This window comes from Anopheles marshallii, chromosome 2 (assembly GCF_943734725.1).
Source record: "Anopheles marshallii chromosome 2, idAnoMarsDA_429_01, whole genome shotgun sequence".
Classification (NCBI taxonomy): domain Eukaryota; kingdom Metazoa; phylum Arthropoda; class Insecta; order Diptera; family Culicidae; genus Anopheles; species Anopheles marshallii.
In genome coordinates, this window is record NC_071326.1 from 48,723,557 (window position 1) to 48,741,410 (window position 17,854).

General features: G+C 41.8%; 2 protein-coding genes across 2 annotated transcripts; one reads left to right on the forward strand and one right to left on the reverse strand.

Moving 5' to 3' along the window:
* Positions 1 to 3,293: 3,293 nt before the first annotated feature.
* Positions 3,294 to 4,773, forward strand: LOC128719914 (serine protease inhibitor 88Ea-like). Its single transcript, XM_053813556.1, has 3 exons — positions 3,294 to 3,947; positions 4,032 to 4,146; positions 4,217 to 4,773. The coding sequence occupies exons 1-3, from the start codon at positions 3,294 to 3,296 to the stop codon at positions 4,771 to 4,773; spliced, it is 1,326 nt and encodes a 441-aa protein (XP_053669531.1).
* A 2,529-nt stretch (positions 4,774 to 7,302) lies between these two features.
* On the reverse strand, positions 7,303 to 17,804 carry LOC128708821 (dipeptidyl peptidase 9). The gene is made up of 8 exons (XM_053803802.1): positions 17,079 to 17,804; positions 16,717 to 16,993; positions 9,501 to 9,780; positions 8,578 to 9,424; positions 8,160 to 8,504; positions 7,863 to 8,085; positions 7,583 to 7,775; positions 7,303 to 7,507 (listed from the first exon to the last, which is right to left on the reverse strand). The coding sequence occupies exons 1-8, from the start codon at positions 17,802 to 17,804 to the stop codon at positions 7,303 to 7,305; spliced, it is 3,096 nt and encodes a 1,031-aa protein (XP_053659777.1).
* Between the last annotated feature and the right edge of the window lie 50 nt (positions 17,805 to 17,854).

Consider the following 17,854-nt stretch of genomic DNA (forward strand, 5'->3'; position numbering starts at 1 on the left):
GTAACAAACACGAACGACGGGAGAATGAAGGAAAGGAGAAACACTTCTTCAATCACTGTAACCACCGTAGTTCCTATTCCACTTTAGCTTAACGCGGCTATGGTCTGGATGTATACGTGTGTGTGTGAGTGTGCGAAGCGGGAAGGCCAGCCAGGCGTACGTTACATAATGGCGGTCCAGTATGACGAATGTTAGACGCGGATGACCCAATGCTCGTCGCCGACTGGCGTAACGGACATGCAAAGGGGCCACTGCATTTTGTCGGGTTACTGAATAATATGTGCGCTTGTGTGGGTGAGGGATACACTATTGCGTATAAAAACGTCGTGCGTGCGCGTTATACTAAGCACACGCTTTGGTCACGGATGAGTCAAACAAAATGCGGGTGGCGTTAAAAGGTGGCACATCTTGCTGACCATGTTTGAGCAGTTCGCATGGACCTCCTTTTGCCATAAATGTTTTTTTTCTTTCGCTCGCCGATATGTTGTCCCTGATCGTTGTATATAGATATATATATATGTATGTTGGTGTAGAGATTCAAGACATAGATGAGAGCAGTAAGATCTGATATAATTTAACATGGTTACTGCTTGGATATAGCAAAGAAGGCAAATAAATGTGTGGTATGTGCCAAGGAGAAGAAAAAAAAAACAAAAACCGAAGAGCTCCTTTTCACACCATCTACTGCCCTTGTTGAAACCTCCTGGATGGCTGTAATTTGCATTCATTTCAAGGGCTTGATATTCTAATTTTCGACCAACTCGCAATGGTGCGGGTGGCTACTAAAAATGTATCGCCTTTGTTTCCCACCCGCCTCGAATGTTTCCAGCACCAACTGCATATGGCAATGATCGTGGCCAGTTACCTATATGTCGGGCATGAAAGTAGCAATAAACAGTGACTCAAGGCAGTGTGTTTGATCCCCACGGGCAAATGTTGCTTTTGCCAAGCAGAAGTGTACATACGACTTTACAACCACTATTCATGTGTGGAAAGTTTGTGAAACATTGATGCAACAGCACAAAAGAAACCGGCGAAATGCACGCGGATGTCGTTAGGCGGATGTGAACAGAAAAATTCAACCGGGAAAAAAATGACGGTTAGAGGAAATAAGATGCGATTCAGTTGAACAAAGTCAACGCCACAGCAATTGCCTGAATCATACACTTCACGAGTAAATTGAATAACTGAAGTGTAATTAAACAATGTTTAGAATTGGCATATAAAGAAACATTGCCTTTGCCGCAAATCAATAAGCTAGTGAGGTGTTAACATTTTTTGATAAGAGTAGTGACGCTCACACTACTACAACATCCGCGTTACTACCCGTACCGAATTGCACGAACATAACAACTCTGGTTATGCACCCGCATGCCGTACAGCTATTTGGTTGGAAAACTGCAATAACACGATTGCCGTTGGGAAAATCCACCGCATCAAAACGATGCAGTTTTCCCTTTTGTATTACTATTTTTTCCCTCATTGTTTGTAACAGACGTCATCGAGGGGTTTAACTCCCTCTGTTGAAGCTTCGTTTACAACAAATGAATTATGTTCATGTTCCACAGTTGAAGTTTGGTTCAGATTTTATGCGGTCGAACCCGCGAAGCCTTTTCATTGTATGCCCTTTTGATAGTCTCGATTCCAGTCATCGAACTAAGTAGGTTTTTTTCTGACTTTGAAAATAATTAATATGCTAAAATGCTAAGCTTCGCCACACGGCACTTCAGCAACTCAGATTTAGTAGACCGATTAGGTTTATCCTCTATGTTATAATTAACGTGTCATGTCAGTTTTATGCTTCAATTTTGAAAAAAATAACCCAAACAATTTGCTTATAAAAATAAGTAATTTGTCGATGAAAAAAACTGTAATCGCGATATCAATTCAAAGTGCTGTAATGAACTATAATGGATCAAGCCTACCACTAGTAAACGAGAATGGTGGAGCCATTTGGGAAATATATTACGCTGTGCTAATTTACATTATAACCGTGCACAACTATATACCGATTTGCCTGAAATTTCTTTTATTCAAATGGAATGACCCGCATCGCTATTTACATTGTCGAATGTGGTTATGTGCTCTACTGTTCTAATCAGTGGATGTATAGACTAACGCGTTACTTAAATTTGAGAGTAGATAAACAGCCATCTACAATTTCTTTGGAACAGTTGTAACATACAAATAAAAGTATGCCCTTGCATTTTTTCACAGTTTTGAAGTTATAACTTGGCGGCTTGATATGAAAAGTTATTAATTTGCACCATGCAATAACCTTATCCCGTTGTTTATTAATGCATTCGCCCCTCGCAAGAGGTTATCGCCATGACAGTGCAACAAAACAAATCCAGAGGACAGAATGCAGTGAGAGTAAATAACTTTCAAGGAGACATTTTTATCGGTTACGGATTGTATAGATTCAGTTTCTGTGACTTAATTCTCTTCTTTGCAAGTTTATGAAAAATGAAGTAAAATGGTAATATTATCTACGAATGCAAGCAGGATGAACGTTCCAGCGAATATTGGAATTTTACATAAGAAAATATTTGCCTACCTCGTATATTGTGGTAGTTCCACGCATGAAAAAAAAAACAATCAACCAAGACACTAAGAAAAGTGCGATTGAATTGCAACGAAGCAGAATATTCCAATATACAATATGCGTTCATCTCTTGATAATACGGCTAAAGCCAGTATAACGATAATGGAAATTATATAGAAATACATTTCCCTGAATAAGTGATACCCTATTGACATGAAAACAGCTCAAAGCTTTATCAGTCTACTGATAGTAGTAGGAAGCTACCAGCTTAATATTTTTATGTTTTCAATGTACAAACACTGCTGTTGTTATTATAGCCTATAGCATAGATTTCCGCGCATCCTCTATCCGCGCATTGCATAATCAACATCTGTTGGGGAATTCCCTCATTAATCAATCACACGCACGTAAAAAAGTTTTCTACGCAAAACTCGACCATGACCGAAAGCAAAACAATCAAACAAAAAATGCTTACAGGATATCGCAATATGACCTAAAAACATTGCTATCAACCTCAAATATTCCTGAGTAGCGGCAAAGTGTTGTGGTTCTAGTAGAATAACGTGTACTTTCTTATCCTTAAAAATTAATTTTAAATGCATTTCATTGAAGTTCCGCCTGTTAAAAAATGGCTCCATTTAGTTGTGACTTTTTATCACGCAGAGATTTTAATTTTCAATATCTGATCGGTTTTCATGCTTTATATTCTTCTCTTCCAAATAGAAACAAACATCATTACAAATTGAAAATGCCAAACCTGGTGGGAAAAGGTGCCCGTGTGCTGTTGCTGCTGCTAGGGCTGATCACAATCCTCACTCTTCCGTCCGCCTATGGCCAATGTTCGCCGGGCGATGAGAAAAAGGCAACGGAAAAATCCGATCTTGATCAGTCCCGTACGCGGCTGTACAAGGGTGAATCGATCTTCACTCTGCAGTTGCTGGATGCCATCAACACTGCTACGCCCAACGAAAATCTCTTCTTTTCACCGTATAGTCTGTATAATGTGTTGCTGATGATGTACTTCGGTGCACAAAATTCTACGGAAAAGCTACTCCGAACCGGTCTTAATCTGCAGTGGTCCGATAGTAAGACGACCGTACATGAAGCATACGATACAGCCCGGAAATCACTGCAGGGTCGATTCAGCGAAAGCAACGCGGTCGGGTTTAGCTCGGTCGATAAGCTGTTCTTTGGACGCCAGATTCCCATCTCGACCTGCATGCAACAGAAGTTTGCCGACACTATCGAACAGCTCGACTACGAAAACAAGCCCGAGGAGCAACGTGTGTACATTAACCGATGGGTTGAGATGGCAACACGGGGACATATTAAGGACCTACTGGTACCTGGTGCAATCTCCCGCAACACCAAGCTAGCAATTGCCAACGCGGCATACTTCAAGGTAAGTTAGTGACGCGCGAAACAACCTAGCAAAGAACGTTACTGAAAATTGCAAGGAATTCATCTGCTTGCTCAAATCAAACAGGGCACTTGGCAGACTAAGTTTAAGGCTGCTGAAACCAAAAAGGAAATCTTTTACATCTCCGCCGACCGTCAACTGTTTGTCGATATGATGCACGTCGAGGGAACGTTCAGTCACGGTAATCTTCGTCCACATGCGCGACGCAGATCACTAAAGCAAATTCTGATTACCTACTTATCTTTTCGCAGCTGCTAATGAAAAGCTGGGTTGTCACATTCTGGAGCTCCCGTACAGTGCGGGTGGTGAGGGCGACGACAATGAACACAGCGACAATCCAAATCAGGTATCGATGTTTGTCTTTCTGCCACCGGCTGAACCAAACGCTCTCTCGAAATTGCTAGCCAGACTGGCCGCCGACACTAACATCCTACACGAAGTGGTGAACGATGGCATTTCGCGCAAGGTTGACGTTAAGCTGCCGAAGTTTAACATCGAGAAAACTGTTGAAATGAAGCCTGTGCTGGAGCGGTTAGGCATGGGTGAGCTGTTTGAGAATACGGCCAATTTCGATAGTTTCACTGATGGGCGAGAACCGATCGGCTTCGATGAGGTGCTACAGAAATCAAAAATAGAGGTAAACGAAGAAGGTTCAGTGGCCGCTTCCGCAACGATTGCCTTTTCGTTCCGATCCTCGCGACCGGTCGATCCGGCCATGTTCCATTGTAACCATCCGTTCGTATTCATCATCTACGATTATGGCACTCGGTCTGTCCTGTTTAACGGGGTCTATCGTCAGCCAGAGTAATGTTCACCGATCGACCACAGCGCACGGAATCACATTCCAAGTGACTTACTTTAAGGGAACGACTACAATTTGTTTAGATTTATTTATTTTAAAACCCAGTACACGGTCCAAAAACGGTGCCGAAAACGGTAGAAAGCTATCGGACCAAAATCTAGAACATGAAAATGGATCGGTGGTCTAACAGAGATCAAATCAGTGCATTTGATTGATTCATTTGTCACTGCATTTTTTTACTTTAAATTCGGAATCAGTGTCGCTTTTTATACTTAACTGTACTTGATCACATTTGTTAAGAAATAAAAAAAAACTAGCCTTATTAAATATACTTAACGATTTCTTTATTTTAGTGACTTTATGTAAATGAATACTAATCGAAACTGATGCTGAAAATGCTTTGACAATACAAGCATATTGGGAATGAAGCGGAAAGGTATAGTTCTTGCAGTTCTTGAACGATCTAAAATTTTTGAAGACACGACTAGTGAGGCTTTCTTGCAGTAGAATACACACAGTACACAACATTTGGAATCAAGTCAATTTCAATCAATTCAATTCGATATCAATTTGGAAAAAATATAAACAATTCCATAATGTGATAATACAGCAGTTTTCGGACAACCTTAACAGACATCGAATGGCACTGACAACCTGCGAGGACGTACAGAAACGCCTAAACTTAATGAAATCCTTTAAAAACTAAATAACAACTCCGAATTGAATCAAACAACTTAAATCGAATTTTAGTTTGGGCAATTAATTATGGTAAAAGAGTTATAAAAGTGTAAAATTAGCTTACGACCATTTGCTCTGTAGGATAAATCGGTCTGTGTCACTGTAGAATAAATCCGCCAAGAAAAGTTGCATCGTCAACGACCAAACAATTTCTTTGCCGGACCACTTCTACTTGTACCACTGACCACAAGTGGCCCGCAGATAATGGGTTAGAGACCACTGCTATAGAAAATGATCTTCGATTGCGAAATTCCATATCTTCCCAGAAGGAATAACAATTTCAAAAACAGTATAAGAAAAATAAAACAAAGAAAATATCTTTGATAAACCTTAAGCGTTGTAGGTGATGCTTGTATAAACGCTAAAAAATATAAGCTAAAACTTCTAATGCTGAATAACTTTGACCGATTCAAAGTATTTTTATACTTATTGCTGTTTCTTTCGGGTTGATATTTTCTAACATGCGCCTTGCAGTAAATGTCCGTATTTGTTAGTTTATAGCATAATATTTTATTCATTCCGTACACTACTCACTCGTTTAGTTCTGTGTTCGTACTTTGTGTGATTCGGACATGGTGAAGAGTTTAAGCGTACTGTTGATATTTTTTTCAAAACCAACATTAGTTTGATTTGTTTGTATCTGGTCCAAGCTTTAAGTGTTATGAAAAAATAAACATGTTTGTTGCCGACAGCACCAAAAAGCATCAATGCGAGTTAGGTGGACGACGTGTATACAACCCGCTAGAGTTTGAGAAAAAAATTTCGCATATATTTGTTTGAAAAAAAAATGGTAACAACACAATGAACTACAGCTCCAAACTAGCAGCGAAAACACGAAAACACAGACACATTGTATTGTCTCATCTATGACTAAACATAAGGTGATTTTTTTAATGAAAATGACTAACAACTTTTTGCCGGCAAGCGTAATGAAATAAGAATCGCGTCAACTGTGAGAAACGTAAAGTCTAAACCAGATAAAAATCGCATTGTAACAACCACTATAACATTCGAATTCTTAACCACGTGCACAACCTACTTTACATCATTATTTTACACTTTGATTCACTCTGAAACAGCGAAACAACGAAATCCGCTCCACCGAATTGTCTCCCTCTGCTCAAAACAAAAGAATGTACACGATAAAAAAAATGTTCGGAAACAAGCCCGCAGGCATGGCGATCATTCGTTTCTGGTAGATTGACATTGGTTCGATAAAAATTGCAGCATGCCGGAAGAAGAACATCTTGTATCGATGCCAGTTCAAGGAAGGGCAGTTTGCAGAACATGGACAATGAAGAAGGACAATTTCGCCGTATTTTGTTTCTTCTAATCGTAATGTTTAAAATTTATCCACACTACGCGCTCCGATGTACCTTAGAATCAATTAAATATGTGACTTATTTCTTAAATTGAGTTTTTTTTCATTACATGGCGAGCACCAGTGCAGTGATGTTAAGCGAGCGAACGAGCGAACAATAGCGTTGCCAATTTTATTTGCTGTCTAGCTTAACACCGGTCAAACAGTGCCCGAAATCGAAACAGCCGTAACTTTCGCACCAAACTCATCATCGAGGAGCGCCATGAACAGCTTGATGGAATTGATTCGACTGAAAGTGAAAGAGACGTCGATCCTGACGGACGGAAACCAGCGAGAGATGGTTGGTTACGCTGGTTGCATTGACAGGGAAAGAATACCCAGCAACTACCGTACCACAATCTTCTCCAGACCGATCTCCGCTCTGCGTCTGTGCCAAATGCGGATTTTTTTGGTTTCGCCTTGTTCAGCTCGTTGGTTCAAAGATGGTTCTGCAGAAACGATAACAATTTCGTTTCGTAGTGCTTGCTGGCTTCCAAGTTACGAAGCGAATGGCGCTCATTCGGGTACACCTGCAGCTGGTAGGGTTTGTTCGCACGCACCAATCGGCTGACCAACTGTGAGGTATGGTAGAAGTGCACGTTTTCGTCGATAAGACCATGGATGATGAGCAAACGGTTGTCCCTGAAAATATAACCGAACGAAACGAAATGATCGCTGGCGGTTCAGAAGAGAGAACATTACACAACATGAACTTACTCGTCAGGAAACTTTTGAATGTAGTTGAGCACTGAACCAGCAGTATATCCAGAGCGATTGTTATCCGGCAGGTCCATGTAGCGTTCTGTGTAGCCTGTATCATAATATTCCCAGCTTGTTACAGGCGCTCCAGCAATAGAAACTTTAAAAATATCCGGGTATTGCACTAGTCCCATTAGACTTAAATAACCACCTAAAATGGAAATATATTTGCAGATTTCCAACAAAAACTAATACTCAAATATTAAATGTACTTGTAAAGCACTTTATGTACACTTACCGTAGGACCATCCATGTATTGCCACCCGGTCCATATCAATGTAGCCAAGCTGGTCAGCCAGAATTCGCAGAACCTCAACCTGATCAGATAGCTCAACCGTGCCCATCCGACACCGGATATAAGACTCAAACTCGACGCCTCTATGGCGCGAGCCGCGAGAATCGACACAAATAACACAATACCCTTGCGAAGCGAGCATGTGCATTCGAAGTTGACGCATTCCCTAAACCAAAAAGCAAAAATACAATAACATCATTTCAAACGACAGTCAAAGGAAAACAGTTGTATTGAACTTACTTTAAACGTATTGCTAACCGTTTGCACCTCCGGTCCACCATATACATTAAGCACGGTCGGGTACTTGACGCCAAGCATGAAATTGTGTGGTTTGAACACCATCGCGTATAGTACGTCTCCAGTCGAGATCTGCGGGCTGTAAATGGAGGGGTTGTACAGAGTATTTTCCGAGGGCCCGCCCTCGGCCAGGAAGCCCATCGAGATCAATTCCAGGGTATCAATTGCTGAAGATGGCGACTGGCTGCATCCATTACTGTTGCCGTCCGTATCATGTCTAATTCGTATTAATTCCCATGATGGCAGCGTCGAGATATTACAGTACGTTTGTAGAAATAGTGTACAGTCCTGCGGAGATCGGTAACGGTCAAAACACATCTAACGGTCAGAACCAGCTTACTTACAACTGTTAGCAACTTACATCGTTAAACTCGACGGTGAACGAAAATCCGGGCATAGTAAGAAGTCGCAGTTGGTTGGGCTTCGCAAGACTTACCACGTACAGGTGTTTCTCCAGAGGCGTCTCCCGGAGTCCCATAAAATACACCAACTGGCGCAACCTATCAAACCACACATTTCGTCCTAGCACCTCCCAGTTACCGCTGGTAAGCGTCACCTTATTGACGATGCGTGGTATCAGCGTGCTGCCGATGCAAGCCATCGATGGAAGAGAGTGGTCCGATCCGCTAGATATTGCTTGAAAGTTGGCGCTATTCGCTTCGTCATGTCCATGGTGTTTGTGATGTACATTGCTAAGGATTGTGTTTTGATGGTTTCCGACGCTATTGCTATTATAACTACTGCTACTACCGCTACTATTGCACCCGTGCGGGATAAGACTAGACGTAACCAAGTACAGATGACGATAGCCAGTTTCCTCTGACGCCCAAAGAAACGTCACCTCCTGCTCGGATAGCTCGACAAACTGTAGCACATCGTGCACGTTCACCCAGCTATTGGACGTTTCCGAATAGATCACCTGCAGTGGCCGCGTAGATTTGTCCAGCGGTGAGCGCCACCCAGAAGACGATTTTCTTTGCGCGTGGGCAGGATGCCCATGAGGTTGTTGTGAAGGATGTTGTCCAGGAGAAGAGCCGTACGATGGAGCAGCAGCTGTACTGTTTGGACCAGTGGCTGTCGTTGCCGTACCTGTCGCACCACAATTCGGCGAAGAAGACGAGCTGCTGTAGATTTCGCAAAAATTATCCAGCGGCAGTAGTACAAGCTCAAGTCGCTGCTGTGGACGATCCAGCAATTGTGCCCAAATGCTAAAAAAAAAAATAAAGATGTGTACAAGGTAGTGTGCATAATTCGAATTATTTCCTAATGTCCATCATTACTCACTGCTTTGAGTCAGGCGTCCAACCGATGCGCACAATATATTCCAACCAGGGGAAGGCGAACGTTAACGGACACTGTAGTTCTTTGATGCAAATTTCCGTAATTCGCAGGTTTTCCGAAAGTCTAAATTGTACCAACTTTAACTTTGATTTCGCATTCGGGGTTCCGGCACGCGGGAAGCGATACTCCTCGTAATCTCGACCAGACGATTGTGAAGATGGAAAGGTGTATAAACTAACATCGCTCTCGTCTACCTCCTCATACACGATGCGATAAATCTCGTCTGAAAAAGAGAAGTTGCAAAGGAAACTAATATAAGTAAAAATAATGATAAGTACAAACATAGATTGCTCTACTGATATGTGTTCATACTACCAAATGAGTATTTGTAATATGTTTATATTCCAATATTTGTTGATATATTTCCATACATCTCACATATAAAGCTGATTAAACCAGTTGACTATACATGTTTATGTATTGTTTACTATTTCCATCTAAAGTTAGGGATTTGAGGATAGTTTCATAACGATTCAAAGCGCGCTACTCTATGCTTCTAGAAAATCCACTCATTAGCGTGCAAAGCAAAGAAGAGTCGAGCGTCAGTCGTGTAAACTGCAGAACCCAGGTTGACGCGCAGAAAAGCGTTCCCCTGGTAAGATGTGCGGCCGCTGATGGGCAGTTACATTTCCTACCCAAATGAATGCGCAATCCCTGCGCAACAAGACAACCATCACGTGTTTACGCGCACGCGCCCCCGTTTCTTTTTACATTTTAACGTCTGCCGTTGCACGAGTAGTTTAATGAGAGCACAGTGCTTATCCTAGTTTCACCATTATGGTGTGTGACATTAATCAAGTGGAAGAAGGAAGAATTTATATATTTTTTTAAATCGTACCAAATACTAAAAAGTCTTAAAATATACTTAAGATTGGATAAATAAAAAAAACTGAAACTCGTTAATCTGTTCTTCTGCGGTCTTTCTGCGACCGATTAGAAACATTACACCATATGGCTTAAGTTGTTGACAAACGTATAAATATTCTAAATATTTTTAAATGAATTCCTAATATCCTACTTCTAACCATACCACTCAGATTGCATAACAACTCGTTCAAGATCTACTGCTGACGATTATTGCACCTCAACTCTATCCCTTTCACCGAGATACATGCGACAGGATATGTCTCTGGTTTAGCTAGTTTTAGTCCCATTTTGCTTAACACGTTCCACGCCGTGTCAAAATCATTCAAGGCGATTTTCATAAGGCATCACCCAAATTTGGGTAATACGACGCTGAACGCGTTAAACAATTTTGCAATAACTTGGCGAACGTACTGATCCATTCAATCGAATTGGATTTGTAAGTGAATGTGCAGAGTAAACTCAGTAAATAAAAAAAAAACTAACCCAGATAACAGACAAGAGTCTACTTTGTGCCGACGACACATTCAACAGTAATGAGCATTGGATAACGAATACTGATCTAGACGCGATGGACGCGATCAGATGTTGCGTGGATGGAGAATTGTTGCATTACGATGCTGCCAAGTGCACTTTTCACTTTCATCAACACTCGATCTAATGGCCTGATGACCCGAAAAGGTGACCACACACTCCGTCCGGCTGTAATTATTACATGATCGAACGTTATTATCTCGCGCCAAGGGCCGTTTCTAGTCGGCATTTAACAGGTTAGTGGTCGCTCTACCACACATTGTTAATGCGGAGCTTAGTCAGGGGCGATCAACACTAATGTTGGCAGATGCTGAATAAATACTACCGATTTCACTGGATCCGATAGTGATGTAGTGTCAGTGTTGGAGAGTCACTGGTAAGTTATGAATAAATAGTTCGAAGTAACACTGCATACGCGAGACGACTATCTTCTGTTATGCAATACTCTCCCTGTGCAGTGGCCATTTGTTGCATGTAGTTTACTATTATGTACACAGGACAAATTTTGCTTCAACATTCTGTACATCTAACGTTCTGCTGTATTTTTTTTTTGCATAAAACATTTCAAGTTTACACTTCATTATTTAACAAAAATGCTTCCCATGAAATTCTATGAAATATCTTAAACCTTCCTCAACAAGTGGCGATTTTCTCAGAAAAAAGAATGCTTTCACATTTGCAAGGAAAGGTAAACAAAACGATTCAATTTAATATTTGTTCCATGTCTATCAGCAGACATGCACGATTTGTCGCTAGTGAATTTATTTATTTACAAAACTTAACCACGAAAAGGAACCACTCCTAGTGCCAGTGGGTCTTCTTTTTGATGTGAATCGACACGGGAACAGTCTTTTCGATGTACACCGGCTTCTTAATAATGACCGGTACCGGCTTTTCAATGTGGACTGGGTATGGTTTTGGCACCTCGACGTACTCCTTGTGGATGACCGGAACCTTTACTGGTACCTTCACCGGGTACGGTACGGGACGGTCAACATGTACCTTCTTCTCAACTACAACCGGCACCTTCTTCTCCACGATGACCGGGACCTTTTTCTCCACCTCGACCGGGTACGGAACCTTCACCTCTACCGGCACGTGTTTCGTCACCTCCACCGGGTAGGGCACTGGAACCTTCTTAACGATCGTAACATGTTTCACCTCCTCCTTGTGACCGCCGAAATCATGTCCACCAAAATCACCACCCCCGAAGGAAGATTCGTGACCTGAACCAAAGTCCCACAGACCGCGTTTGGCTTTGCCACCTTCGACAGCGGCTCCGACAGCGAGCGCTAACGCCATGGACAGCACAATGAAGGACTGTAAAGCAAAGGTAAAGTGGTTTAACAATCAGAACCACCAATAAAAGAACTAACAAACCAAAAAAATCGCTTTGTTTTACCTTCATTATTTTGCAGTTGAATGTGGGAAGTAAATTCAACTAGCGGTCCCAAAGTTACTTGTCGAAATTACTACAGATGGAACACTAGAGACACTTGTTCGTTAACTTGATGCTGCTGATACTACACGGTTAGGTTGGAATTCGACCTGTGTCTTACTGCAGAGAACACCGACGAATGATGCTACTGTGCTGGTCACTCGGTGGTTTTATAGTTACCCGCATAGCGGCCAGAGCCCATACGTGGTGGGCACGAAACAAATGAAAATCGGCCGACTTTCAACCTGGGGTAGGGAGCAAAAACTTCTTCTTGGAACGCATCGGGGCCTTATTCGACTTTTGCGGCAATCCTTTCTGTTGCCCTCTCCCTTAAATGTTCTCCATAACCTCTTCGCTTGGCATTTCCCATCGGTGGATACCAAAGCTATTTGCTAAAGCTGCCCCTAAAAAGGTTCACCCGATACAAATTTTGGGAGCCTATTGGTTCATGTGCAAACAAATCGTGACATGCGATGCACCGGAGCACACATTATTACAAACAACGTAAACAGCCAATTAAAGATGTTGTTAACTTTGTGTTACATATCGTTTGGAATATTAGTGTTGGCCTTTAGTAAAACTTATGCAATTACCTATATTAAAGAACCAAACGCATAGCCAACTTACAACAAATCAACCATAAGAGCATTCAGATTATCACACAACTGGGTGTCAATTCTCAGATGGTTCCCGTTAGATAATGGGCGACATGTACGGGGTAATAATAGCATATACTTTGTATTGCGTACAGATATATTTGCTCGATTCGATGATCGACCATCGACTGATCACACGAAAGCGACATTTTTTAAAATTTCAAACACGTTGCCTTATCGATGAAAGCCGGTGATCGCGATCTATCGATAATGCTCCATCAACTTAGTAGAAGCAGTGTATGTGTCTTTAGGAACCAATATTAAGTGCTGTAACAAAGTATAGGCAGTCCCCGAGATACGCGGTTCCTCTTATACGCGGATTCGGAGATACGCGGTTTTTGGAAATTTGACAGCTGAGTTAGTTTATTGCACTAAATCTAAGCAAAAAGATGTACAATTGGTCTAAAATAGCTTACTTTGTCATATAAAACATTTATTTTTAGTTTATTTTAATGTATTCTATGAAAAAGTAGCCTAGTTTGCTAAATAAATTAAGTGCAGAGAAGGAGGTCAGCTATGCAACTTTGAACTATAAACGATTTTACTCCCAGATTCGACTTACGCGGAAATTCGATTTCCGGGTTATAGTGTACCGCTATAATAGCGTATCTCGGGGCTATGACTGCCTGTACACGAAAATTCTAGTGTCAATCTTGGCAATTTTGGAAGAAATTGTGATGGAATGAAAAACTATGTAATTTTTAGTGGTATACGCATCCTTCCGAATAAAGAAATAGCAAAAATCGTTTTTGCCGTAGGTAAATACGGAAGTAAGTGTGCTATAGACCGAATGCTGATAAGATCAGATAGCCGGGAATGCTCGCCAACATCATGCAAACAGATAGTGAACAAGGATTTTTGGGTTATTCCTACTACAAGTCAGTTAAGCGAGTGCCAACTCCAAGCGTTTTAGCGTTTATACCGTAACGTTGCGTTTACTTTTTAACGTAACGGACATCATCATTCAACCATGGTTGAACACTATTAACACATTAACAGAACGAAAAAAAACGCTTCTTGAAACTGAATTGCAAACCATGCAAATAACGATAAGCGGCTTAACACTGCTACATATGTAGATCGCCAAAAGCGTAAAGGAAACACACAAAAAAGCTGCATGTGCAAGATGCGTCCATGCATGCATATCCATACACCGCATCGTGAAACTTCCCCCACGTGTGAGCGAATGAGTTTAGGTATGCTGAACGCAGTACGCACGTTCTATGTTGAAACAAAGTGTTGGTGAAATTACACGTTAAATTACAACCCAATCCCATTCGATCACACACAATCAGAGAAGGTGAAGTTTGGTCCAAAGGAATTGGAGCTAAGAAGCGTAGCGCACCCTCTAGTGTGCGGGTAATGTATCACATCGCATCCAGAAGAGTCAATCGACGAAGGTGCGAAACAATCGCACCAACGCCTATTGTGCTTTGCAACGCCACGGTCTGTCCCAATCGATCGCACCGCGTTTGCGCTCGAGTCTGTGCCACCATCATCACCGGTTGTTAAGGTGCAATCGATCGCTGATAATTATTTGTTGGTGGATCATTTTCCGTACTGTTTCGGTAATGTGGTTTAGCAAAACACGACAAAGCTATTTAGGTTGATGTCGATTCGGATAACGATGTTAATAGATTAACACGTGTGTGGTTCGCTCTGTAAGCCGTTGAAGTGGGTGTCGCACTAATGAATTGAATTTTAAACACTGAAACACTGTGCGTATTACAATGAAGAATATGTTAATAGACTTACTGATATCATGAAGCATATTTTTCTACTTTATCTAAAACCCTATTCTATGTTATCCGTTTATAATTTAATTGATAGCGCGCCGGACTTCACACGGCGGAACCAGTCTACAATCCCATCCGGATCAATAGGACGGACCATCCCGCTACGGGTAAATAAAGTCAAAGAGAGCCAGAAACAACCTCAAGAGGTCTACGACCTGCTATTTCTGGCTTTCTGAGACTTTATTAACCCGTAGCTGGATACGGTGGTTTAGTACGGATGGGATTTTGGTCCGGTCCGTCCGTGTGAAGACTGGCTCCGCTACCCATCACGCCACCGGGCCACTCCCAAACTATGTGGCAATACATTATAGTTGGTAAAATAGAAAGCATTGGACCAACTCTCCATAGAAAATATGATCATATCTTGTATAGTCACCATTCATCAGAAACCTATTCGAAAAGGAGATTGCGGTCAAATACGATGAAGGTCGCACATACACACGTGTTCGTTCGAACATCACATCTTTTCTTTTTTACCGATTTTTTTTATGTATTCCTTTCAAATTAAGACTCGCTGTTGGGTTTTAATTCATCATTCAACGCACCGACAAATGAATCGTCTATAGTTGCACCAGACTTACATACGCATCGCGAGGATCATTGACCCCAGTTATTTCGTAAAACATAAATTTTGTGCAATACAACTCCTTTGGTGTACACAGTGTATTTGTAAAATGTTTTGAAACTAATTTCATGCTAAATAAGCTAAGCTATAAAAAATGCTAATATGCTAAAAAAAAACAAATAAGTAAATAAATAAAATACAACAATCCTTGATTTAGGCTAAAATATTGATTGGATACTTAGAGATAACCTACGTTAAACAAAATATATACATCGCTAAACGAATTACGACATCTCTTCAATCTGCAATAAAATTCCATCAATGAATTTTCTTTGATGGATAAAGAAAAATAATTAGCACAATGGAAACATGGATACACACACCGCCATTTCAAAATCACAAAACATATGCATTCATTCCTATATTCAATAGTCGGTTTGGCAGGGTATTTTAAAATGCACCATATTTACGTTGTGCATTAACAGCGTCGTCAGATGAGGAAAACTAATGCAACAAACCGGCGAATCATTATTTTTTAAACAGACTCGTACGATCATGATCACGATATCGATAATGATGCATGTGGCGAAAACCATAACCACATAGCATTCCTTCCCACTAAATTCCCACTTTGTTAAATGTGGGAGAGCTTTGTTGAGTGTACCATAAACAACACATGCGTCACGAGCGACAACCAGTAAGAGAGAGTGTCTAAAAAGTGTAAGACGACCATTCATTAAAGTTATTTTATTTTCACCGGCTATTATAGTAACAGAAGTTAGGGACAGCAAATAATAGATGATAAAACGGCGCAATTAGTACTTTCATTGATAAAAAAAAATCTTTGCAAACCAGTGTGTCAAGCAGTCCCAGTCATCAAATAATGATGACCTTTTTAGATGAGGAGAATAAGGCAGGAGCTTCTGCAGCAGATCAGTTTGCCGGATGCCGGATAATGTTACGATTTGTTGCATAGCTGCAAGTTAAACCATTAACCAAGTACATGGTGTTTGTAAGGTGTGTTGGTATACAATTGAAAGTGATTCAAGTGTGGCCGTACATCATCTCCCCAAACCAAACAGAACACGGAAAACGCTTGATGTATACTGGCAAGTGTTACAGTATACGTTTAAATTAAATGTCACATGTTAAGCAATGTAATCAAGTGCGATAGATGATCTTACAGATTGAGGTGAAATAAGCATCTGTACAAAATTGACAAGGACGCACAGTTCTTTGCCCTGGTTGCGCTTGGCACACACACAAAACATTATAAAAACTATTTACATGCAGCTTTTCTACTCACCGTGACTTTCCGGTTGCCACCAAAAACCCTGGTATCGACTAAATTCTTCCTGCATCACGTACGACGGTACGCCCGCTGTCAGTGGATCCTCGGCAAACGATCGACGACCGTCGTGGGCGTACGTAAGCCGCTCACTGTGGCCACTATGCGTGTGCACTACCCAAATGTCCCCATTGCACACGAATGCCACCAGGTCCGAGTTTTGTGGACATATCTGCGGATCGATCACCGCCGCCCGCTGCGAAAACCGTAGCTCCGAAGGGAAGAGTGTATTTTCCTGTAAAAGATGGTGCAAAGACATGTAACATCTTAGTAACATCCAAACATTTGATTAATGAAGTGGCCGTTTATTTCACACTTACCTCGTAACCCGTATCTAGACATTGATACAGTGTGGTACAGGCAGGAAATACTATTTTACCGCTCGATTTGTGGAGCTCGTACGAGGTGATTCCCCAGATCGAGAGGCGTTTTCGTTCGAGCATAAGCTGTACCTCGCGGGAATTTGCTGTCGGTAGATGGCCCAGTACCGACTCAAGCAATTGGTGCCACTCGAGGAGACGCTTTTGTTGTGCACCGGACCGCAGCTCGTCGATATCATCACTGTCCTCCACGTGATTTTCCCTTTCGCAGCGTTTGGCTGTTGCTTGAGTATTCGGAACATCCACGTAAAACAGTATTGTATCCCAACCGTTAGCCGGCGGAGGACTGAGAAAGTACACCCGGGTCCTCCCATCGGACAGTGTACGAAAGTTCACGCTCATCGGAAAGGATGCGGCCATCGTTGTGGCCATTTGGCGACGCGATTCGTTAACGATGGATTTCAGTTCGGACCAGCTTTTCTTACGTGGTATCGTACAGTCCGTACTAGTTTCCCACCGGCCGGTAGAGGTGATTCCGTTTGCTAACGCAGCAGTTGCGCCTACCCTGCTGCCCGGTACACTGTGCCGCGATGAATACTGTGGATAGTTGCCTAAATAGCTGTTAATGTCTGCATCGGTCGCCATCAGACAGGACGAAGAAGGATGTACGGTGCTCGGTGGACCACTGTTTGCCCCACCACCACCTCCTCCACTGCTACCATCCATTCTTCTCCGTATCTTCGACCAAAATCTGGTTGCTTCCTCCAAGTTGACAA